The sequence below is a fragment of the Artemia franciscana genome, chromosome 5 (genome assembly GCF_032884065.1).
Source record: "Artemia franciscana chromosome 5, ASM3288406v1, whole genome shotgun sequence".
In the NCBI taxonomy this organism is placed as follows: Eukaryota; Metazoa; Arthropoda; class Branchiopoda; order Anostraca; family Artemiidae; genus Artemia; species Artemia franciscana.
Window position 1 is genome coordinate 38,043,359 of NC_088867.1, and position 26,179 is coordinate 38,069,537.

General features: G+C 36.2%; 1 protein-coding gene across 5 annotated transcripts in view; it reads right to left on the reverse strand.

Moving 5' to 3' along the window:
- The window catches only part of LOC136027371 (calmodulin-binding transcription activator 1-like), a 286,895-nt gene that overhangs the window by 180,288 nt on the left and 80,428 nt on the right, over positions 1-26,179 (reverse strand). For all 5 annotated transcript variants that reach the window (XM_065704557.1, XM_065704554.1, XM_065704556.1 and 2 more), the window contains exons 5-6: positions 7,201-7,336; positions 195-266 (exon numbers count right to left, since the gene is read on the reverse strand). In XM_065704557.1, coding sequence (XP_065560629.1) covers positions 195-266; positions 7,201-7,336 — 208 coding nt within the window. The remainder of the gene's footprint in view (positions 1-194; positions 267-7,200; positions 7,337-26,179) is intronic.

The window sequence follows — 26,179 nt, forward strand, 5'->3', positions numbered from 1 at the left end:
CATTCGAGAACACCTCAAAACATTTTAACAAGTTTACCTATTCTTTCACATAGAAATATTCACAATAACAGTAGCAAAATATACACAAAACATAAATATGAAATGTTAAGTATGCAGGCAAAGGGAAAAATCATAATACGCAAACTCCTGAGCTTACTTTAGAAAAACAGCGCATAGTGTGATTAGTTACTAACCTGAAGTAGCCAATAGCAACGCCGATGAAAAGTTGGTAGAATAGCCGAGTGAACATAGCATCCATATATGCACTGAAAAATAAATGACAATCATAAAGATACAAAATAGTCACTAAGAAGGATACTTTCCGAATGTCACTGTTCCTCCATCTCTGTCTCTCAAAAAGACACATTTCACCTTTAACAGGTTTTTTAAGAGATCTTTTTCTTCTTCTTTTTCTTTTTTTAGAGCATGCATAAATATATTTCTTCAGACTAATTTAAAAAAAAAATTCATCGAAAGGCTTGCAAAACAAGGCAACGGTTTGATTTAAGGGTATGGTTGAGATTGTGAGTTATATTCCCCCTATACCCAACTTACCCCATTATTCAATGAGTTGTAGGAAATCTTTAAAAATGGCCCTTTTAGCGGCGAAGAATAGAAAGCTTTCAAATCATGTAGTACGTACTTCGTGAAAATGTGTGAAAAAGTGCTACCATTTTTCTTGAAATGGCGTATTCAAAACCTTCCTAGCCTGAAAATGTGTTTGGAAAATAAAATTCTTGACCCGAGTTGGAGACCCACAAGACCAGGGACTCGCGGTCAACTCTACTCCCAGGAAATATAAATAGACCTTAGACCTAGAAAAATTATGAATACAGCTACGGCGGTCCCGGCAAGCGACGCAGCCTCCTTGGCGCGGGTGTCGAGAAGTAAGCAAGCCAACCATACTAAGGCGTTCCCAGCAGGCGACGCGACTTCAAATATGGCGACGAATTCGCAAAATCTACAAGCCATATCTTTGAGAAAACCAACTACAGTCATAAAGCAAGCAAAATCAAGAATTGGTTATTTGAAAGTCAGATCTGTTAAACAAGAAGCTACGCAAGCCCTCCTTGTCCATGAGATGGAGAAGTACGGTATAGACATATTGTGTGTTTCTGAGACCAGATTTACGGTTCTGGCTATAATTAAAGCGCCCAAATGGTAACAATAGTTCCACATTTTCTACTCTGGAGCATACGATAACTTGGAACTCTACAGCATTGGTTTCATCATGAACCAAAGAACCAGAAACTCACCTCTTGAGTGGGATCCTGTTTCTCCCGGACTGTCAAGGATTAGGCTTAAAGGAAGCCCTGCAAACGTATCCACATTACCTCTAAAAATGAATTCTATTTGGAATTGCAACAACTGTCTTCCTCAGTGGCTGCATGAGACAACCTGATTATTCCAGGGGACTTCAATGCGAGAGTTGATCTGTCTGATACCCCCTGCAAGACCTTGGAAAGTTCAAACTGGGGCACAGATGTGAAAATTGGCAAAGGCTGGTAAATTATGCTTTGATGAATTATCTTGTTGTAACCAACACCATATTTCAGCACAAGCCAAGCCATCTACTGAACTGGTATTCCAACGACGGTGTTACTAAGGCCCAAATTGACTTCATTCTCGTCCGTCAACATTGGAGAAGATCAGTAGTAGACTTCCGCTCTTATAACGGTGCAGACACAGGCTCAAAAGCAGGCTTCAATTACAAGCCAGTGCTTAAAAAAATCCTTTTTCATCTTGTAAAAAGAACAAGCCAAGAACCAGAATCGACACTGGTAAACTGCAAGATATAGAACTTTGGCAAATTCCAAAAATAGAGCTAACAAACCGTCTTGATGACCTAAACATGAATGAAGAGGAAAACCTGCCCTGAGCAAAGATGGGAGACCTTTAAAACAGTGATGAGAGAGACCACCGAAGAGATCCTTGGCCGAACGAAAGCGAAAGGACAGTATTGGATTTACCACCAGAACCCCGTCAACAGTCGATGAGCGTAGGAAAAAGATGAGCGGCCCTGAACATATCACGAAAGACCTGCGCAGAGAGGTCAACCGCAAACTGTGATAAGAGACTTCTTTGTCCTTAGAAAAAGCAGTACGCGCTCATGACACCCATACACTCTACCAGGTTCTTGAAGAATCGACTGGTAAGAAAGCTCTTGGGTCTGAAGTTGTCAGAGACAGATTGGAAGTATCTTTAACTGTCAAGAGGAGCGTTAAATCAGATGGATAGATCACTTCCAAACACTACTTAACCAATCCCCGTCATCAATTCTTGCTTGATTCCCCCTTGTGTTAAAAAAGAACCTTACAATATCGAGCTGGCCGTCCCAACAAGATTAGAAATACTCAAAGCGATGAAGGCCCTGAAGAACAACAAATCCCCAGGCCATGATGGTCTCCCAAAAGAAATATGCAAAGAGAGCCCTGAGATGACAGCGAAGCAGCTTCACAGTACCCTTGAGGAACCATGGAGGACCAACACTTCCCAAAGGATCGAAAGACATAAGTTTGTCTCCCTTTTTACAAGAAAGCTGATAAAACTGAGTGCAAAAATTACCGGGGAATAAGTTTAATTGACATTGCAGCAGAAACGTTAGGAATAATCTTCCTTAACCACTTCAAGGAGGCAAGGGCGAAAAGAACCCGTGAAAATCAAGCCGATTTCCGTCCTGTTAGAGGCTGCACGGACAACATTTTGGCACTCAGCCTCATTATTTAGCAGTTTGAAAGGTATAATTTGGCTCTGACTCTGATCTTTCTGGACTTCGTTTCCGCCTTCGACTCGATCACTCGCCAAAAACTCTGGAAAATTCTAGAAAATGATTTTAATGCCCCTCAAACTTGACGAACTTCTTAAAGCATGCTAGAAGGAATCTGTGAGCCAAGTAGGAATGTATGAAGAAAAGGGTGAAGAATTTACGGTTGAGTTTGGAGTAAAAAAAGGCTGCGTCGTGTCTCGGGCTTTGTTTAACTACTGTATTGATTGGGTGCTTAAAAATGCATTATCTTCTATTCCAGGAGTTCAGATCGGACAGAACCTTTCACTTGGAGACCTTAAATACGCTGATGATGTTGGAGTCCTCTTGAACCCAGAGAAAGCTCAAAATATGCTCGATGAAGTAGTTACTTGGGCAGATCGCATTGGCTTGAAAGTGAGTACAGGGAAGACAAAATTTATGGCAATAAATAACACTGATCCTATTTCGTTAACTATAAATAAAGTACAGTTGGATCAGGTCGACAGCTTCACATACCTTAGATCCCAGCTCTGCACTGATGGATCTCAAGACCTCGATATTCAACAGCGATTGCAGAAAGCACAAATGGTCTTTGCTTCCCTAAGAAAACTGTTGTGGAACCGGCGTGTAATTAGTATAAGAACTAAAGTTCGAGTCTACCTGGCTTTGGTTCGGACAATCCTTCTTTATGGATGTGAAACCTGGCCAGTGAAGCGACTACATGAAAATGCACTGAAGGTGTTTGAGCATACCTGTCTACGTAACATTCTTAGTTAAATCGGAATGATAGCATATCAAGCGTGGATATACGACGGATCTGGGGTATCAAGAAATGCGTTGCCATCAAGATCAAGGAGCATCAACTGAAATGGTTAGGCCAGGACTTACGGAAGCCAACAGAGTACTTGCCTCGCCAAATCCTTCTAACTGAGCGACTTAGCTCATGGAAGAGACGCCAAGGAGGACAGTGGTAGATCTGGTAGAACTTGGTTAAACTAGACTTTGAACTTATTGGGGCGTTCAGAAAGTTCGGTCACAGATGAACAACTCAATGGCCGCCATTTGCAAAACAGCTGGTAGAAGACCGCACTACATGGTTCAAACAGGTCATGAAGATCCTTGATACCGGGCAAGGTGGAAACGCCTGGTTCTCGCCACAAGTATAAGGCGGTAAGCACAAATCTGACCTGCTGTAACATATTCCCTGGGTTGACTTTAGGCTGCTGATTTCCAGATTTTCTCGGAGGGGGTTTAAACGAACCTTAAGCGAGGGTTCATGCAGTCACCAACTGGAAGCGCGGGGAAAGGCAAGGGCAATTGCCCTTCTAGCATTTGAAACAGATTTTTTTATTTTGGAATAATTTAAAACTTAAAAAAAACCTTACCTCCCCATACTTTTTGTGAATTGGCACCCCAGATGGTCTCCTGCCTTGTGCAGGTATTCTATAGTATGTGAACTGCATTGAAAAAGGACTGTCTTTTATTTTCTTTGCATGGCAATTCCTTTCAAATATGAATCTCCAGGCGAAGATATGCCTACAAACTGAAATCTTGCAGTTTGGTAAAAAGTTGAACAATTGTCCAAAAAGAAAAGATATACTTCAGTCTAAATGGAGCAAAAAAGTTGAAAACACAACAAAAGCATTCATTTTATATTCAGATAAACCTTCCCGTAAATTCTAGTTACGCTCCGAATCAGTTCACATCCCTTAAAGACCGAACCTACTTTCCAATTTTGTATCCTCAAGCTTAATCATGGATCTCAGAGTTTACAATGGGGAATGAAAACAGAAAATCTGACTGAAAACTTTAAATCACTTGCGACAGAATTGTTGACTTTAAATTAAATGGTTGCTAACTGAGGTTAAACTTAACCTTAGATTTTGTTAAATCGAGGACACTAATGTTACAACGTAGACTATCAAAAGCTTAATGATAAAGTTTTATATAATTCCAGGCATCAAAAGGAAACTATTTAAATATAATTAAATGAATATTGCTGTAATAAAAAATTGAAAACAAATACGTTTCACGAACCAAAAGTAAGAACAATAGAATGTCAAGTAAAATACAGTTAAATATAGATAAGAAGCCCTAAGATTGTCTTTCTTCTTCTATTTTTCAAGTTTTACTTCCTTTTCCTTTTTTGCACCAATGGATATCTTACATAAGCCTTTTTTCACGATAACAAATTAAAAAGAAAAAATAAGAAGAAAAATATAATTAAGCAGAAGGAAGCCCTAAAGAAAAGCTAACCTTCTTTCCTCTTGTTTTTCTTTGTTTTCATTTCCCTTTTTCTTTGTTTTCCGTAACTACAAGCGCATCGAAAATCTGACAGTTCTTGCTTTGACTTTAATGATATCTAAGGCTGACTTCAACTTCATTAGGCTGGGCCAAATAGATTGCTAAATTTATACGTAACAGGCCAAGAAGCCTAACAAGGAGGCTGTAACCATTATTTTTTTTTAGGAGTTTTTCCTTAAAGAAAACAATGTAAAGCAATAATAGTAAGCAAAATTTATGAGACTTTAAAAATCTTCAAAATTCTCGAAAAAACAGCAAATTTTGATATGCAATTTGAAGTATCTTTTATACCTCTATTTTTTCCTGTTTTGAAATATAACTTTTACATAGCCTTGTTTTGACACACAATTTTAATGCATCAGCAATTTTTCTAACATATAATTCTTTAAAATGTAAATCCGACAGAAAGATTTTCCATTACGTACACATGGTAATACTTTAAAAATTTATTTTTGCTCTAGTAAGTTGATTATTGTGTCGAGCAGCCTTTATGTTTATTTGATAATTTTAGGAAAAAAATTGATTGAAAACAAAACTAAGAATCATAAAGCAATGGAATATGAAAAACATTGGGCGAAGCTATGCAAAGAAACATTCCACCCCATCTATCAATGAACTGAGAAGGTCCAGGTTAAAGACATAAATGCCGACAATGCCCTCAAACCTAAAAAAAACGTTAGAGACTTGCACGCAAACTGTGTCTTGTTAGAGAGCCAATACCAATTAGGCCTTATGGGAGTTCCTTTGCAGTGCGTTGAAGTAACATTATGAGTAGGTAAGCAATTTAGGGATCCATGACCGTTGATTTACGGACGCCACAAATCTTGAAGGTGCTGAATTGGTTGAATTATTCAAGCTCAAAGACAATCTCAACGTTTCAGTAATAGTCACTATTTCCACTGTTAATTAAATAATCAACTCATCTTGTTGAAAAAATAATTTTATTAAGGAGCCAAAATAATGAGTTTTTCCCACCACCTCCCAAAGGAAGTTGAAAACCAGAGCATACCATACAAGTTATCCTTGACAGGTAGAGGTTAGAAGATCTTCATCCCTGACAATAGGGAGTTTTCTTTCTGACAACTATTTCAGACACAGAAAGGCATAGATTAGAAGGGCTTTATCACTTAATATTCAGAGTACTGCTTCCGGTTGTGAGGCAACAGATACACATAATGGAAACTGAAGGGGGGTGGTCAAAGGGTTGTTTTGGGAGGGTAGGGGATCAAAGCATGAAAACGTGCAAAATTAGCCCCAAATTTCCTGTCTTTCCAAGATTGAACATTTTAAATCAATATGGGGCAGGGGAGAAAATCGACCTTCTAAACATCCATTTTCCAGCCGTGTATAGACATGTTTTGATCGTCAATAATAAATCAAACTTTAACAATCTAGACTAACGTTATTATCCAGCACCATACTATAATCGAAATGAAAGTCCAGTCTATTTCTCAAACAATGATTTGCACAGTGACCAATTGAATTTATTATTTAAATTCTAACGGTTTTTCCACTTATTTATAGATAATGTCTACACGTTCAAAAACTTCGTAACAGCAAGTTTTTTGATTTTGTCATTTAATTTTACTCGGAGCCAAGATTCTCAATTTGAGAATTTAAAAAAGAATTAATAAAAAGAAATTTGAGAAACTAATAATATAATTAAAAATCACCGAATTAGTAGAAAAAAAGGGTTCAAAAGCATTCACCATACTGCGGATGGAGTTCAACGATAATGCTTAAAGATGCTACAACTACAATAAGCAAAATATCACAGCCCTAGGCCGGTGGAGGTCAACACAGTTACTCAAGCACTTCCAGCCCCCTACCAGCTATATTCAATTTCCCTCTTCAGAACCTCCCATGAAGTTACAACTTCGATTGCGTCTCTTGTTGATATCCCCTATTCAAGGACGTCTCGCTTTCCAGCTGGTCTGAGCTATATTGCCAAAGATTGTAGCTGCAAAAATAAAATACTTTCTATCAAATTAAGATTCATCAGTTGCCCTATTGTATTTTAGAATAAGTACACACAGAAACCAGGAAGAGCTACGTAAAGATCTGATACTTTTTTTAGGAGACGAATCGGTTACGGGAGTACGACCCTGCTTTTAATTTTCGCGTTTCCTACATGATTACGTCCAAGTTACCTCAGTGCCTTGAACTTTCAGTTTCATATGATCTTCACGAGTCGTTTTCCCATCCTTGCGCTTTTTCCAACAGTAACCATCTCTCCTATATCGAACTTTCTTCCTTGAATAAAGATGCATGGAACCACTTTTTGGCCTAAAAGATAAGACATGATGATATGCTGAATTTTGACAGAATAGGGCATACCGTGTCAAGCAAAACGACATAGCCTAGCGACGTCACTATGTGAATTCCAGGTGTTATGTATGATTGAAACTAAAACAAAATTTAAAAAGATTCCCTTGGATAGACCTACTCATCTTTAAAAATATTAATATAGCTTTGCTTTAAGCTACATTAACAGGGAGTGGTCAGACCTAGTATTTTTCAGTATATGTTTTTCAATATTCAGTATTAAATACGGATGTAACACAAGCAAACTTATAACTAAAGATATATCCTAGGTTAAAGTTCATTCCAAAAGTTATTCACGTTGTCTCGTTTACTTTTGAGTTTGATTCAATAAAACGTAACATTTCTAACCCTGCATTTGTAAAACTTCTAGCTAAAGAGGTTCAAGCTCATCCAATATCACTTTGTGCTTATTTATGGCTGGTTCAGTACACTTTCTTCTTGAATATTCATGTTGTACGAACTTCTTGAAGTACTTTCAAGAAAACGCTGCCTTTTCTGCGAAAAATGCAGCTTATTCTTCACATGTGCACGCTACCAAAAAGCTATAAGACAACGCTACATCAGACTAGTCCTTAATTTTATAGGCTGGGAATATCTTACTCTTCAAGTACCAAAGACCATGAAACTGAAAACTGACTGTTTGGATTGGTGGATGGTTTTGAAGAGCAAGTTTATACAATTAATAAAAAAAAAACTGGATTCAATTTTGAATGAGAAAGACATTTATGCACAATTATGCAATTTTTGGCAGCAGCAGGCGACAAATTAAAAAGAAAAAAACATGAGTGAAAGATAAAAAAAAAAACTAAAACATGTCCCCTAACAGCTTAAGAAGATGCAGTTTTCCGTTGAATGTGTACTTGTCTTTAGAAATCTAATAGTGTTTGATGTCTTTACGGACGAAAATCATTGCTGAATCTAATTAATTTCTTTTGCTTATTTATTTAAGTTGTTACGTGTGGCGAAACTGACTAAAATGTGAAACTATCCAAAAAAATTCATAATTTTGAAACAACCAAAAGCATAGCAAATCGTGGTTATCGAGTATGAATAAAACTAAAATGAGTCCAGGTAGCAAAAAAAAAAAAATATCTTAATATCCTTGGTGCTCTCTAGATCTTAAGTGACATAGAAAACGAAACAATCCTTCCATCAGTTGCTAATAAAGTCCAGTTTCTTTAAAATTTGGATTTTTTAAGATCTGTATTGAGTATATTTTTCATATCGTAGCAGAAGGAAAATAGTAGAGAAGGCATAAGAAAACAGATCGCTACTATGCACATTCACGGACCGAACAAAAAAGTCAGCATAGTAGGACATGGGAAGTTAAAAGCAGAATTCTATTAAAAGAGGGAAGAGCGTTTAATTATTTCTTTACAAATCTGTCGGAATAGAAGAATGGGAATACATTAACAAGGAATTTGTCAAATGTAAGAGGAATAAGCCCCTTCATATATATAATTTCATGTAACTTCGTTATTGCAAATTCACAAACAAATAAATAAATTAAACAACATTTTCGCGCTGGAGAAAACCTATGAGGGTTTGCGGTCGCACGAAAGCCCACCTAACTATTTATCTGTTAACTAGACTATTTACTTAAATCTTAATTATTTAATTAAAACTATTATAAATAAACCATAACCGATTAAAAAAAAATTAATAATTGATTAAAAAAACATAAAATAAAATAATAATAACAAATCCAGTTTCCATCACTCTTCAATACTCAACTCCCCCTCCGTTCCCCCATCCTGCCCTCACAACCCCACCTTAGCCCTGCCTACCCTTACCTTCCCAGCCCCTTTTACCTCTCTATTTTTTAAGTAATTTAAAAAATTTAATGTTAAGTAATTTAATAATTCGATTTTACATTTTAAAACAATTTAATACCTTTTGAGCATTTTATTGGTCATAAGTCAGAATTGACTTTTATATGCGACCAAAAGAATGGTATTTACGGAGGATTTCACTCAAGGATATTTCAATTACGAAAAAGGGGATCCGTAAAAGAGTGCATCAGTAGAAGATAAAACTAGTCACGGTAGAATATTACAAGTGGTAATAGCAGTAACAGTAATAGCAGCGGTAACAGTCGTGGTAGGAGCACTATTGCAACAAAATAGTACTTGAGAATGAAGTAGAACTAGTGGTAGCAGTAGTAGTAATTGTAAGGGTTTAAAATGGGCATTACGAAAATCCTTGTCCTTGAGTCTTTTTCGTGTGGTAGTGTAACATATATTTTTAAGAAACAGATATGTCCTAATTCTTGCAATTTTTACAGGCCTATTATCATAACTTATACTCTCAGTTAGCTTTTTGGTATATACTGCTCCCATGTATTCCTGATTTAATTAAATATCATAGCAGTCCATTTTCATTCAGAGAAAGCATTGCCACCAACATGCTTATCGGGCTCTTGTTCGCCTTTTAAAGGAGGTTTTTCAAACTGGATATGGTGTCTATTTTACACCGTCGATATTTCCAAAGCATTCGACAGCGTTTGTCATTGGTAAATTTAATCTGCTTTGCATCAACATGGGGTTACCACTTCGGTGATTTCGGTTTTCTGGTTCGCATTCTTATTTTCGGCTGATGTCGGGCAGTGAGGCATTTATATGACATATTGCAGGATGTTTTAGGGTCAGGCAAGGAGGTGTACTTTCACCCCGTATCTTTCCTGCCTGTATTACCAGTGTACTGTCAGGGTTTCAAAGCACTTGTTTGATAGTTTTTCTGATTTATCGCATTTAGCCCATGCAGATGATTTGTAGTTAAATGGTGTTCTAGGATCTAATCAATTGGGTTGCAACCTTTTTCTTATTCTACAAATACTGAACCTAAAATTAAGCTATGCTATTTTAAAATTATTGGAAACAAGAGTTTATTGGAAGACGAGCTTTATCTAGACTATAATCAAACTTTTGTAACTATACTGTGCTTTTTTATGCTGGTAGTAGCACTATCTTTTAACAATTTAGCGCGAATCGATTTAGCGATTTAGCGCGAATCGAGACTGATTACATTGGTATCTTCAATTTTTACTTTATTTCTCTCAATTTTTCCATAGTTCTACATTAACTACCTAATCAGCGATGAATATCATCCAAACATTTTAAGTACTAAGTTCTAAATCATTAGTTGATGCAACGCTGCCCATTGGTCCGATCCACTGTTTTATCCGCTTTTCAAACAGTTCGTGGTAACGAACTGTAGTAAGGAGCGACCCGGCTGAATAGTAAACGAAACTCTAAAAAATGGAATTTTGATACAAAATAGATGCATCAAAAAATCGGATTTTTATGCTGATTTTAAATATATAAGTTTCATCAAATTTAGTCTTACTTATCAAAAGTTACGAGCCTGAGAAAATTTGCCTTATTTTGGAAAATAGGGGAAACATCTCCTAAAAGTTATAAAATCTTAACAAAAATCACACCATCGCATTCAGCGTATCAGAAAACCATACTGTAGAATTTTCAAGCTCCTATCTACAAATTTTTTTTTTTGTTTTTTTTTTGTTGCCAGAAGACCGATCACATGTGCGTGTTCTTTTTTTTTCTTTTCTTTTTTTAGGGTGATCGTGTCGACCCAGTGGTCCTAGAATGTTGCAAGAGGGTCCATTCTAACGGAAATTAAAAGTTCTAGTGCCCTTTTTAAGTGACCAAAAAATCGGAGGGCACCTAGAACCCCTCCCAAGCTCATTTTTTCCCAAAGTCAACGGGTCAAAATTTTGAGATAGTCATTTTGCTCAGCACAGTCGAAAAAACCTGACAGTTATGTCTTTGGGGATGGCTTACTCCCTCACAGTCCCTGGGGGAGGGGCTGCAAGTTACAAACTTTGACCAGTGTTTACATACAGTAATGGTTATTGGGAAGTGTACTGACGTTTTCAGGGGAATTATTTTCTTGGTTAGGGAGGGGGTTGATGGGAGGGACTTACGTGGGAGGATCTTTCAATGGAGGAATTTGTCACGGGAGGAGAGAATTTCCATGAAGGGGGCGTAGGATTTTCTAGCATTATTTAAAACAAGAAACCATGAAAAAATAAATATGAAAAAGTTTTTTTCAACTGAAAGTAAGGATCAGCATTAAAACAAAACGAACAGAAATTATTGCGTATATGAGGGTTCGTCTCCTCTTAAATACCTGCTCTTTGCGCTAAAGTATTTTTAGTAATTTCAACTATTTATTCTACGGCCTTTGTGAATAAGGGGTCATTCTTAAAGAACTGGGACAAAATTTAAGCTTTAGTGTAAAGGGAAATGTATTAAAGAGGGGGCAAACCCCCTCATATACGTATTAAAAATATACAAATATAGAAGTTCGTTACGTAAGTTAATTTGTAATATTTTTTACTAATAAAAACGTTCATACAAAATTAAAAGTTCTTGTTGCCTTTTTAAGTAACCATAAGATTGAAGGGCAGCTAGGCCTCCTCCTTCACCCCTTTTTTCTCAAAATCGCCCGATCAAAACTAAGAAAAAGCCATTTAGCCTACAAAAAAAAATTAATATGCAAATTTCGTTTTAAGTATTCATGTGTGAAGAGCCAAAATCAAAACATGCATTAATTCAAAAACGCTCAGAAATTAAATAAAAAACAAGTTTTTTTAACTGAAAGTAAGGAGCGACATTAAAACTTAAAACGAACAGAAATTACTCCGTATATGAAAGGGGCTGTTCCCTCCTCAATGCTCCGATCTTTATGCTAAAATTTTTCACTTGTTTTAAAAAGTAGATTTAAGAGAAAGAGTCAAACTTTAGCGTGAAGAGCGGGGCGTTGAGGAGGGAACAGCCCCTTTCATATACGGAGTAATTTCTGTTCGTTGTAAGTTTTAATGCCGCTCCTTAGTTTCAGTTAAAAAAAATAATTTTCGTAAATAGAATCATTTTGTCGCATTTTACTGGTTTTTGGTGGTTTTGAATTTTTTTTAGTCTTTGAAGATGTTTTGTACTTGATGATTTTTGTTTCTTTTAATCTTTTTTTTCTTTCTTTTTATCACTCAGTAGTCGAAAAATAGTTGATAAAAATAAAGAATAATTATTGATACAACTGCTCTTATTATTAACACACTTTCAAAATTAGAGCCAACATTACAGACACGCTAAAAAGTAACTTCAATCCACAAAAAAATTGAACATGTCTCTGATAGCCAGTTCTTCCTCGTGGTAAATGACACTTTAAATCTGGAAACTTTCTAAAGGCTAGCTTGATATGTTGGCAACTTATAAAGGGGAAGATAAAAACTTTCACATCAAAGGTGAAACGAGGTTTCAAGCATGCACAAGAAGAAATTAAACAGTCTTTAAAGGAAAAGATGATTTAAACACTGAATCCGATAGAATTATGGATCTAAAGAAAAGGATTTAAATAACTGCTGGCAATGTAAAAGTACTTGTCCAGCAATTAAGTTGTATGTAAGCTAGTTGCTCAATAAGCTTTGCTAGAAAGCCTATATCACAGCCCTGCATGACCAGTAAGATTATGATTGGGTTTTAAAACAAGAATTCATACTTCGGGCGTGAAAATTTCCAAAGGAAAATACGATATCCATAAAAAGAAAAATAGTGGTAAGGTAATTGAAAATATTCATTTTGATTTTCAATACCTAATTCCCTCTTTAATATCCAATTCATTGATTCTTGCATATGATCGAAAAAAGAATTAAAGAATTAGTCCGCCAGGAATAGAAGGAGCATTAATGGAAAAGTTATGGAAGAAAAACAACTAGATTTGACCTTATTTTGCCAGTTACGTTTATTCAAGCTTTAGGTCGGAAGTATTGCATACCTCTCACTTGTTTGCAGGTATGTTAGATATGGGGAACCCCCCACCCCGATATATTTGGCCTCTTGGTATCGATAATATGTTGGTGCAAAGTGCCACGATTTTTCCAACGCCACAAAAATTTTTGTTCGGTTAAATAATGATCACAAACATAATGACATGTCATCTACAGGAATCTCAAACTTGGTCGGAAAACGCAGGAGTTTTACCGACTCATGCAGTGATTTTACCCTTGGCACCACATTTCCCCATTCAGTTTCATAAAGAACATGGAAATACTGACGCAGCGTGGACTGTAATCTAAATCTCAGTCAATAAATGTAGCGGTTGTACCGACAGGTGCAGTGACTTTACGGACTGCACTGGCTTTACGGATTAAACTAGTATTTTCTATTCGATCAAATGAAGAACATGAAAATAATGATATGACATCTACCAAAATCTGGTAAATGCAGCAGTTTTATCAACACATGCCCTAATTTTACAGATGGCACCACAATTTTTCATTCGGTTAAGTGAAAAACATGAAAATACTAACATGACATCTTCCAAAATGCTATCAATGCTATCACAATCAGTTAATGCACTGATTTTACTGACTGAAAAGAATGGGCGAAAACCTCATTCGGAAGAAACTAGTACCAGTTACTGCAAGGCATAAATGGTCACAGTCACTTTCTATAACAGATTAGATGGTTAGTAGATTAAGAGCTGTGGGTGGTAAAGGAAGCGACACCTACCCAAGGGACTGGCCACATGTAGAACCACATGTCTTAAGTTTCGCATTGGAAGGGAACCATTACGATCTCAAATTTCGTATTCGAAACGGATATTATGCTAATTATTGATAAAAAAAATCGGTAAAAATGATCAGCCAGTAGAAAAATCTCTCACTCCCCCCCCCCCAAATATTTTGGGTAATACCCCTGCTTATTTGTAATCAGTTAAATTAATAAAGACAAGCTTTCCACCTACCTCCCGAAACCCAAACAGCTCAAACCACCACTCCCTATATTAAGGTTGAATTAGTTGTTTTTTTCCTGAAAACATCAAATAATGAACACACATACACTGACTCTCTGGATAATTACTGGTGCACAAACGTAACTTTGTAATAATACAAATGAATGAGTGATGGGTCGAATAAAACAACAGAGTCAAATGAAGCTTAATACTTAGTAGCATATTAGGGCAAATCGAAAAGAAAACACACATCCTTCATCATCTTTTTTAAGAAAAATACAAAATTCAGCATTTTGTATATTGAGACCACCAGGGTTTTAAAGCATTAGGAAGTACTTAAAAGTGAGGAGTTTCATTTTGGTTTGGAGGTGTACTTCTTTTTGAGGACCAGCTGGCGCACTCTTTCTTTTCTTAAGCCATGCAAATTTTCCTATGCTTGAAACAATTGACGTCCAAGCCCTCCTTGAACTTAGGTCCAATTTTATTCTTCTGTCCTTCTAATTTTCTTTTCCAGAAGAAGGCTAGCTCAAAGAGAATAAGTCTCGATACATCGTACCTCAGAGACAAAACAAAGTGTTGCTCATACAACTCCTATTGTGCAGAATATAACAATGCCTGGGTAGGCATACACGTCCTATGCTCTTGCGTCTTAACCGTTGATCTGCCAAGCCCTATAGACGTACAGTAATACGACTTAAATAGTTACAACACAGACTTTAGTGTACTTTTTTCGAGTTTTGTTTTGGTCTAAAACTCTTGCCCCTTTCATTGTGTTTTTCCAACAGTAAATACTCTCAAATCCTTAGCTATGCGGACAGAGATACCTATTTCATTTCCATCATCTGGACGAAGGTTCAGCTTTACCAAAATCCTTGAACCACTCGACACTCGCCATAGCTCCTTTCTAATAAAGAGTCCAGAAGATCGTAATGAAAGAGTCCTCTGTAAGTTAGCCCCCCCCCCCAAAGTCGATTTTTAAGACAGTCATGGACAAATAGCTCGAAAAATGCACAGAACTAAAGTGATGTCGTGTCCAGCATCTGTTCAACAATGAAGCAGGAATACTAAGATTATCAAATTTGAACGTGACCCCTTAGGGACAATGAACTACTCAAAAGCAAATTTCATTCACTTCTGACTCAAAACTATTAACTGAAGTCCATCGAAAGCTGGGCTAAAATCAAGTCCATAAGTCTTCTATGCATTTCCCTTCAACCACTCCTCAACTGCTGAAAACACTGCAACTACATCACACCAAAACGAACCTTCCTGAAATTCTGAACATTCCTTGACTGTAAATCCAAGCTACATTTACGGAATGGATGCTCCTATCTTATTATTAGCAAATTAAGACATGCTCTCTTTTTTTTCTTTTTTTTATTTATATGCTAAACCACTCAAGGACAACAAAATATTTTTACAATTTTGCATAAGAACATAAAGAAACCATTAGAAGTGGATGTTTTCTTCATTCATGGAAATCTAGAAAGAAGCATTTATGACAAAAACAGTCTTGCAAGAGTTTCTAAAAGTTTAAGAAGGTAAATTACTCGCTCGATAAAACTCACTATAACTCAAAATGTTCAAGAGGAAAAATAGCTTAAAGTGAATTAATAAGCAAATAAAGACGAAAATATTATGAAAGTGACGCATGTTTATTCCAGTCAAAAAAACAAAGAGAAAGTAATACAGTTGGAAAAATAGGGTCCTTTTTATTCTCTCTCTCTCTCTAGGTCACTAGATCTTATTTGTAAAATAATTGTTGATCAGCTAGCACCTTACCTTTCATTCCTCCATTCAAGACTTTAGGGGAAACTACAAAAGAAATCGGTCTTTTTGCGTCCCAATAGCTTTTGTTCTGATGTTCTGTATATACTGAGCAGACTCGATCAAATTTGTTTATAAAGTATGACCCTTGACACTACTTCACGAAGCATTGTTCCTTTAAATTGTCTTCAAACAATTCTTGAAAACCCGCAACAAATCTTCCTATTTTTCTTTAGTGACCAATAATATGGCTTTATTCGGCAATTTCTTTTGCATTAAACAGAGTTATTCACCGATTTTTTGTTGTTTTTTGCATTAAATAGAGTTATCAGATACGAAAGTTTAGCAGATAATTCCTGGAGAAGCTATCTAGTAAAAAAGAAATACAAACTTCAAGGCAAGAGTAGCCACAGTTCATGTATAATTCGAAACACGTGTGAAAGTTTTAAACCTAAACCAGAACGATGCACAACTGGTCAATATTTGAATAACATTGGAAAATCAAAACCACTTCAAAGGACAAAATTTGGTTTTCATCTCTCTAAGCGAAGCTTTCTTTGAGTTTAATAATCCTAGCACGTTTTCTTTCAACAATTACAAAGAAAAAGGTCTTTAGGGATAGTAACGGACAGTCTTGCAATATTAGAAAGTCTGAAGGTAGAATCAGAAATAGACAAGAAAATGATATTTTAGTATCCTTGGATTGTTCGAACAGGCTTCATTCTCTAATTTTGAGAATTTTTATTTGGAAAACAAAATTGTTTACAGCCTTGAAGTTATGAAAAACAAACCACTTTATAAAATTAACCGATTGTATATTCATATTATTCATTGTGAAAATAGATTTTGTAGCGTAAAACAAACATTAGAAATAGTATACAGAGTTGCAAAATATTATTAATAATAGAAGAATATAGAGGGTGATAGTGCTGCATCTTTCACTGATATGACAGCAAACATGCCCTTGAATGAAAGTATACCCTTACATGATTCCCCGCATCAAGAACCAACGAAATGCCCATAAAATACGCCCAGTTCCGGCCGGGTCAACAATATAAAGTGCAAACCTCGAACAAAACAAAATAATATATGATTTTATAAAAGAAAACGTGACACTTAATAAAGAAAGAATATAACTAATTTGAATAGCTTAGAAAAAAAGTCGGAGCGTTTGTACGCCAATGAAGGGCTGAGTTACCATGAAGCTACCTATAGAGGCTCATAATATATTATCACGCTAAATGTATAAAGTCTGAAACCTCTTCATTCAAGTGGAGTCCTCTAAGACAAACGCACCAAGGGTTGTGTAAACACCAATTCGAGTAAAACTATTGCACCATCATAGCATATTGTTCAATGTAAAGAAAAAAGTTTTTCACTAAAATTAAAGACCAAATTTAAAACTTAGAATGAATATTAATTAGTTTATGTTAAACCCGAGCCTACGACAGGCAGCAATTATGATGAATAAATTGAACTAAAAAAAAAAAAAATAAAGCCAAACATAAAGCAAGCATTAATTGCCGTAAACGAGGGTGGTAGTATCGCACCTTGAACCCCCAAATGGCTAGATTATCCTTTAAGTTTAAATGGTTAGATTTTCTTCTAATTACAAGATATAAAAATTAGATATTGATCAAATTTACAAGAGTTCTTTTTGGGCCTCCCTTTAGGCTTCCCTTTTGTTCAAGAACTACCTTTAGGCCTGCCTTTTTTCAAGGACTACCTTTAGGGCTTTCAGTAAAACAGATTGGTAATATTTACTTGATTATAATTCCAATAAGATGTAATACTTTTCCATTCAGAATCTATCTGTGAATCTTCTGTTTTGAATGGAGTGTTTGCACAATTTGGGGCCTTATTCCATGCGACTGTCCTTATTATGCTGCTCCCGAAGGCACATTTTTGAATCTTTTGACTGTTTTAATTAAAATGGCTTTCTTAAACTGCCAATCAAAATTAAAACATTTTTTGCCACCTGGATCAATCTTAGGTCTAGCCGTACCTGAAAACCAAGATTTTCTATGATTTTTCTTTTGGTTATCCTAAAATGTTAAAGGTTAGTTTTCTTGCGGAAGAAGTTTCACCAGTGTTTCTGAACCGAATCGTGAAAACAACATTATTCCAGCCGCCAGCTGACAAAAAGACGCTTATTTTCAGATCGTCATGATACATCTGTTTCAAGCAGTCTGGAAGCACTTCCTAGCAATATCAAGCCCGCTAATTACGATTATAGCAGCGAATAGATGCCTCCGAGGGTGTCTGGCCCTTAAAAGTGACCTGATAACAAGTGCTATCCAGCGAGTTTTGTTTGCACCTTTGTCAGAATTACAGCGCCACCAGTTACAAAGCTCATGCAAGGCATGCATCTTCAAGAAGAAGAAATTATTTGCAACCATTTAAGTAGCTACCACCATTAGTTGACAGCGTAGCTGACAAAACTCTCACAACGATTATCGAATTTGAAATAAGCATTAGAAATATCTGGAGCCTGGAATCGATGAAGCTACTACATGATATATAAACTGGAGTAACCTATGAAATTTTAGCACGCCGCATATATAAAGAGAAAAGGCTAAATGATTTTAAATAAAAAGCCTATAATTTCTGGCTAAAGAAGAAGAAGAATATTACAATTTTTTGAAAGAAATTTGCAATGGAGATGATGGTTGCATTTGAATAGAGTACTTAATTATGAATCAAATGTCGTGATAACTTTTTCGAGCAGCCAATTATCAAGTTCTTAACCCTTTCTATCACTCTTCTTTATTTCCTTATTTCCCCACCTTGGTTTTTTTAACTTTCATTTTAATTTAAAATAGTACCAATATTTGGTAGCGTTTTAGATGATAGTTATTGTTGTTACTTTTCAAAGCAACAGAGTTAGATAGGTTAAATAAAACTTTCAGAAATGAAATTGAAACATAAATACACTTTGGGAAAATGCTTTCAAGCTACCAGACCAAGTCCCGGTTTCTAGGGCTTAGAAGATTCCGGCGAAGACAGGCAGGTCAAACCGGAAAAAAGTCAGTCCGAACTTTGAAAAAAAAATTCAAATGACGCTTACGACAACAGCATCTAGACTTCCTGAGTCTAATGCTCCAGTGAAAAATATCTTCTGACCATTAAAAATACACAGATTATTTATGATATACATGAAGGAAATACAAAATTTTCCAGAAGAAATACGTGCAAAGTTACTGTGCATCTTTGTCAACGTCAAGGGCAAGGAAGATTCAACGAACCTAGTGAAACCTGATCATGCCGATGAATCTATCCTAAATCAAAAAGCTAAAGTTGTGTTAAAGGAGTTACCCTGAAACCTTTAGCCGTTTTCAAAGTGAACAACTGTATTATCGTTTTCAGCAAAATTTTAAAGAGCCCTATACCAGTTGGCTGGAGAAGAGCAGACAAAAGAGAAAAGCTGCAGAAGCGATCAACTTGAAATCTACTCAAGGATTTCTGGCTAAAAAAATGTCAAGTTTCTCAAAATTAAAAATTAAAACCACTGAGTCACCCAATAACTGGTTTCTGCGGCTAGAAGTGTAGCTGCCACAGCATCTCTAAAATTGGACTTGATTAAAAAGGTGATGTTGGTATCCAAATGTTGTCACGACTCTCCAGTGGATGTTCCAAAGAAGCTCCTATCATACGAATGGCTTCCATTCACAATTATAATTTGTAAGGAAAAAAAGGCGTTCTGAAACTACGCAGTGTTAATAAATCGACTTTGCCTGAACTATTTAAGAGCTATTTGAATACAGACTCTTCGCCGACTGTAGTAGTGGGAAGCCTGATATCCTGCAAGCCTGTAGTAGTGGCAAGCCTGATATCCTGCAAGCCTGTAGTAGTGGTAAGCCTGCAACCGAATGGGAGAGATTGTGCATTTCATGCCGTATTTTTGGTCTCACAAACCAATTGGAGAAGAGGCTTTGAAATGTTTACTCGGGGGATATTTCAGAAACTCCAGGATACTTAGCCTACAGACTCTCGATATAAGTGAAAAACTAGTTTGATAAATTCGTTAATATTTTTCACATTGAAAAATTCATAATTTATCTCCATACACTGGACAAATTGTTTATCTTGTATATACCGCAAATCAAACTAGCCAAGAGTGAAACAAGGGTGATTTCAATCTGTCTCTTTTACATTCGTATGTGGCACATCTTCATTTCTTTATTGGTTTCTGAAGTGAAAACATAAATTATTTAATACTTGGAAAGGATAAATATGGCAAAATAAGATATTAGGTCTTTCAAAAAAGATGTTCTTATAGGTAAGTAAACAACTAATAATTTAAAGGGTTAAATGATTTTAATAACAAACAAATTAATAGGCTTTACCTATTTCAGGAAACGTACACTTCTTTTCAATTTCTGTTTGTTAACAAGATATTAGGGTTAGCCTATATTCACTTATTCAATCACTGGATTTTCACCCAGTTCATTGCAAATTCATGGCTGTGTTTTCCTTCTGCGACATCAATCGGTAAAAAGTTACACTCTCGTGAGTTCCGTGATGGTATATTTTTTTTTTCTCATTTTCTGCTAATTTCTAGAACTCTTTCTTTATTATTATTTTTAAATTGGCGGGTGCATGTAAAAAAAAAATAATAAAAAAAGAAAAGAAAATTAAGATCTTCTTCATTGAAAATTGAAGTCCCGGTTATTCCTAATTTTTCGGAAACTTATACGATTGTGTAGCTTTTCACTTAACAACTTAAAGAATTAGGTCACATCTTGCAGTACAATAATTTAAAGGCACAAGGGCTTCCTAACAAGTTATAACTTTTGACGTTCAACTAGAAGAAGAAGAAGAAAGATCTTCCAGGGCAATTTCTGACACATAGGGAATCACATTAACGTTTCAGCTGCTTTTTTTCACCCTGAACAATTGACCTATCCCTGAAAATATAACAATACCTACTAACTTCCCCTGAATAATAAATTTCTGTTACTTTGATTTTAACCAAGTTTATCTTTCATTAAATAGATACCAAGCGTACGCTGAAAACAAACATGGAGTGGGATGGTCTCGAATACTGATCAAAAAAAAGAAAACTATAAAAGACAACTTTAAAAATAAAAAGAGAAGTGTTGTGAATGAATACGATACATATTTTGCTGTTGTGAATGATATTTTGCTGTCTATCTGAAAGAATAAAACTGACTCAATTGAGAACAGCTGTAGTATTTATTAGTCAAACATTAATATCAAGAGTGCAACAATGGTAGTTGTTCCACACGTGACCAAAATAGAACCATGTAGTCACTTCATACATGTAGCTAAACTGGTCTTTTTTTAAGACAGACACTAATCGTCAACAAATAACAGCTCAGAAACATAACTTTTAAACACAGCGCTCTTAAACATCTCTCGCGATTGTTTAAACTTTTTAATGATTTTAAATGTCCGGGGGAGGGATTTTTTCGGAATGGTTCGAAAGCGATGAATAGATGGATATGTCTAGTTTACATATAAACTGAATAATGTCGGGCCCAGCTTGTCCCCCTGGGCACACCACTGACTACTGACTACCAATCAATAGAGTCTAGAATAGAGCCATAAATAACAACACATTCAGGTCACTGAGACAGGAATTAAGAAATATCAACTAACTAAATTTAATGGGTTATATTAGATTTAATCTCAAGAATAAAAGATAACGAAAAACTTTGTGAAAGGTCATTGTTTTGGTCCAACACGGTCGGTTTTTCAATTAATTAAGTTGCAGAATCATAGGTGCGAATAAGATTGGCTGAAATTAATTTCCTTTTTTGACATGGTACATGCATGAATTGTAACTCAAGTTAGACTTGCATTAATTTCTTTTTCCCAAGTTGTATGGCTCTCTTTGAACATGCATAGAATAAAAATTAATTCTAAATATACAACTTCTTCTTGTAAAATAAAAAAAATCAATAAAATATGAAGTAAAGATAATATCCTCCAGCAAATAATCAAAGAGTTCATAGTAACGAATTGTGATTAAGGAGCGATGCACATCAATAGTAACCGAAACTCTTGATAACATATATATATATATATATATATATATATATATATATATATATATATATATATATATATATATATATATATATATATATATATATATATATATATATATATATATATATATATATATATATATATATATATATATATATATATATATATATATATATATCAGGGGCAAGTTGTTATCAGGGACAAGTGCCTGCGCACTCTCTAAGAATAAGCAGAAAAGAGTGGGTGAGATCCTTAGAGAATACCTGTAGAGATAAAAAACTCCTCAGTGCGTCCTTAACTAGCCTGCACCATGCTTCTCGTACATACTAATTACAATATCAGAAGAAATTCCATAGTCAGCCAAGACATGCCAGATACCATCTTGCCAAATTAGGTCAAAGGTTTGCTTAAAGTCGATGAACAGTTGGTTCAACTCTTTACCAAATTCCATAAATCGTTCCATGATTAGTTAATGACACATGTTTGGTCTATAGTGGAACTATTCTGACAGAATCTAGCATGATAATCAGGTATAACATGTCTTGTCATGTTTATTGTGGTCTAGGAGAATTTTCATGAGGATTTTAGCGGGTTGGCAAGTAAGTGATATGAGCCTGTAGCTGTTGCAAGAGCTTTTGGATCCTTTCTTGTGTAAGGGAATTACGACAGATGTTGACCAGACCTCGGGGTAGTATTTGTTTCTCAAACACGTGTTACTATTTGATGGTGCAGATCGACGATAACGTCAGATTCTACTTCTAGCAATACTCCTGGTATACCGTCTATTCCGGGTGCTTTATTGGTTTTAAGGAATTTAATAGCGGTTTCTACCTTTGACCTTAAGGATGGTAGAGGTTGTTCCTCCTTTATTTGTGCTCTGAAGGACTTTAGGATCTGGATTTACTGGGAGATTTAGCTTTTCCTGGAAATACTCTTTTCAACGATTTCCGATTTTAGCGCAAGAGATAATTTTGCGCCCATTTTTATCCAAGAGATCCAGGCACTTCGTGTCGCTATGATTTGCTAGCTCTTTAGTACGTTTGCACATAAGGTGTGAGTTACCTCGTTGGAAGTCGTCTTCGCACTACTGACACTTTCTGGTTATCATGCCTTCAAGTGCCTGGCGAGTTTTCTCTCGATTTGGCGTTTGAGTTGCTTGAACCTTTCCTTACTTTCTTGATCTTGTTTGTTTATGAGAGTTCGTTTCTCATTGATCACGTCAACAATCTCCAGGGTAATCCAAATCTTGTCTCTGGCATATTTACGGCAGAGAACGGTCTCATCTGTCTCTCATATAGCCCTTCTACTTTGCAACACAAGCTGATCAATGTCGGATGGGCTAAATACGACAGATGTTTCTTGTATGATCTTCGATAGACTTTCGTTTAGCGGCTCTCTATGCTTTTGTTTCGTCTTCTGGTCCTTCAGGGCTTCCATTTGGAATCTTGGGACATTTTGCTTCGATTTGACAACAGCCTTTAATGTATCTTAAACAAAATGAAGTCACAAGGAGGTTGCGATCCCTTTCAAGATCTCCACCGAAGAGTCACTGTGTCGGTGAACGATGATTTCCAGCGGTACAATATCAGTTGCAATAAATCATGTTGGCAGTCCTTCCATCAGGGGCCACCGAGTTATTTTCCTCTTTCGTCGGTGTTTGAACGTTGTGTTTGTTACAAAAAGGTCGTTATCTCAGCAAAATTCTATGTGTCGCTCTTCTCTGCTGTCGATATATTCGATTCTAAATTTGCCATGATTATAATGAAGTCTTTCTTTGGAATGGTTTTGGCAAGACCCTGAGAGCAAAAATCGTCAGATTCCTCATGCGACCTTGACGAATCAGGAGCGTAAACCTGCAGTAGAGCTTGCTGAACTTGCTTTTGGGTCGAATCATTATCAATCTTTCCGAGACAGACACCACCGAACCAAAGATTTTCTTGTTTTTTTTTTCGTCAGCAAAAACCCAACTTCCTGCCTGCTTTTTTCATCTTTCCTGCCAGATAGTAGGAGGGTCGCGTTTCCTATCTATTCTTCGCTGTTACCTGGTAGATGCGTCTCTGAGAGACCAATGATACCCCACTTGTATCGGTTTACTTCATGGAGGAGCATGTTTCTCTTTCCTGGTTTTGCAAGTGTCCGGAGGTTTAATGTTTCGATTCCGGTTGTAAGTCTTGTACATACAACTGGTATATTATCCGTTTGAGACTGACTGGTCAAATATTCCCTAAACTGGTTTCCAACGCTTTTGGCTGTCAAGACATCGGTTGCACCATATGCGGTAATTTGTCCGTCAGTTTCCCAAAACGCGGTAACTTGTTCGTCGGCTTCCCCAGACGCAGTAATTTGTTCATCGATTCATCCAGATGCGGTAGCCCTAGTTCGAAATCTCATTAAATGTCCACTCATGATTCATAAAGAGGAGAAATTTCTTGGCTTACTTTCGAAGCAACAGAAAGCCAATCCTCTTTGCTTCTAGCAGGGATCGTTGACATCCTTATGTGTGCCTTCCGCCCTTTCACAGTTGTCTCCCTGAAGAGGATCCTCCCATGATGGTATCCTGCGTTGCATTTTTGCCAGAAGTAAGTTATATTTTTTTTTTCTTGCCAGAAATAAGATCACCAATGCGTGTTAATTTTTTTGTATGTTTTTCCTAGCGGTGATTTTACCGATCCATTGATCCATGAGGATCGTGATAGGGCTCATTTGAAAATCAAAAGTTCTAGCGCCGTTTTTAAGGGACCAAAAATAATTGAGGGCATATAATTCCTTCCCACGCCCTCTTTTCATTTTTTTTTTGAAAAGATCCGATCAAAATTTTGAGATAGGCATTTTGCTCAGCATAGTCGAAAGACTATGTCTTTGTGGAAGACATGACCTCTCACAGCCCCTAGGGGAAGGGCTCCAAGCTATAAACTTTTTCCATTGTTTACATATTGTATTGGATATTGGGAAGTAAATAGATATTTTTACGAGCGTTATGGTGGGGGGTTACATCGACGGATCTTTCAATGTAATATTTTTTGTAGAGAAGGGAATTTTCCATTGAGAGGGAGCTGTATTTTCCGGCATTATTTAAAATCCAATCAAAGATTTTTTTTTTAATACTGTTAAAAAACTTCTTATTCTTCTAATTAAACGAGCCTTCTGTTTCACGAGTCGTTTTTAAAGAACTGGGACAAAGTTCAAACTTTAGCGTAAAGAGTGAGGTGTTGAGGAGGGGGCAACCCCCCTCATATTCGTAACAATTTCTGCTCGTTTTGAGTTTTAACGTTGCTCCATACTTTTAGTTGAAAAGAATTTAATTTATTTAATTTCTGGTCATTTTTAAATAATGATTAAGTCGGCAAAGAGAAAGCAAGACATAAGAAGAATTTCGTTTGGGAATTCTGGCAAATTTTCCCTGAAAAATCCACCCCCTGGAAACTTCTCTCCCCATGGAAATTCCCAAAAAAAATTCCCCCCCCCAAAGAATGTAGGCATACTTCCTAATAAGAAATACTACACGCAAACAACGGTCAAATTTTATAACTTAAAGAACTTTCCCCTGAGGCTGTTGGAAGTTAAGATACCTTCAAAGGCATAGTTATTCAAACTTTCAACTATGCCGAACAAAATGGATATCTTAACGCTGATTTTAAATATATAAGTTTAATCAAGTTTAGTCTTACCCATCAAAAGTTACGAGCCTGAGAAAGTTTGCCTTATTTTAGAAAATAGGGGAAAACACCCCCCTAAAAGTCATAGAAGCTTAACGAAAATCACACCATCAGATACAGCGTATCAGAGAACCATAATGTAGAAGTTTCAAGCTCCTATCTATAAAAATGTGGAATTTTGTATTTTTTGCCAGAAGGCAGATCAGGGATGCGTGTTTATTTGTTTGTTTTTTGTTTTTTTGTTGTTTTTTTTTCCAGGGGTGATCGTATCGACCCATTGGTCCTAGAATGTTGCAAGAGGGCTCATTCTAACGGAAATAAAAAGTTCTGGTGCCCTTTTTAAGTGACCAAAAGAATTGGAGGGCACCTAGGCCCCCTCCCACGCTAATCGTTTTCCCAAAGTCATCGGATCAAAATTCTGAGATAGCCATTTTATTAAGCATAGTCGAAAAACCTCATAACTATGTCTTTGAGGACAACTTACTCCCCCAAAGTCCCCGTGGGAGGGGCTACAAGTGACAAACTTTGACCTGTGCTAACATATAGTAATGGTTATCGGGAAGTGTACAGACGTTTTCAGAGGGATTTTTTTGGTTTGGGGGGGAGTTGTTGA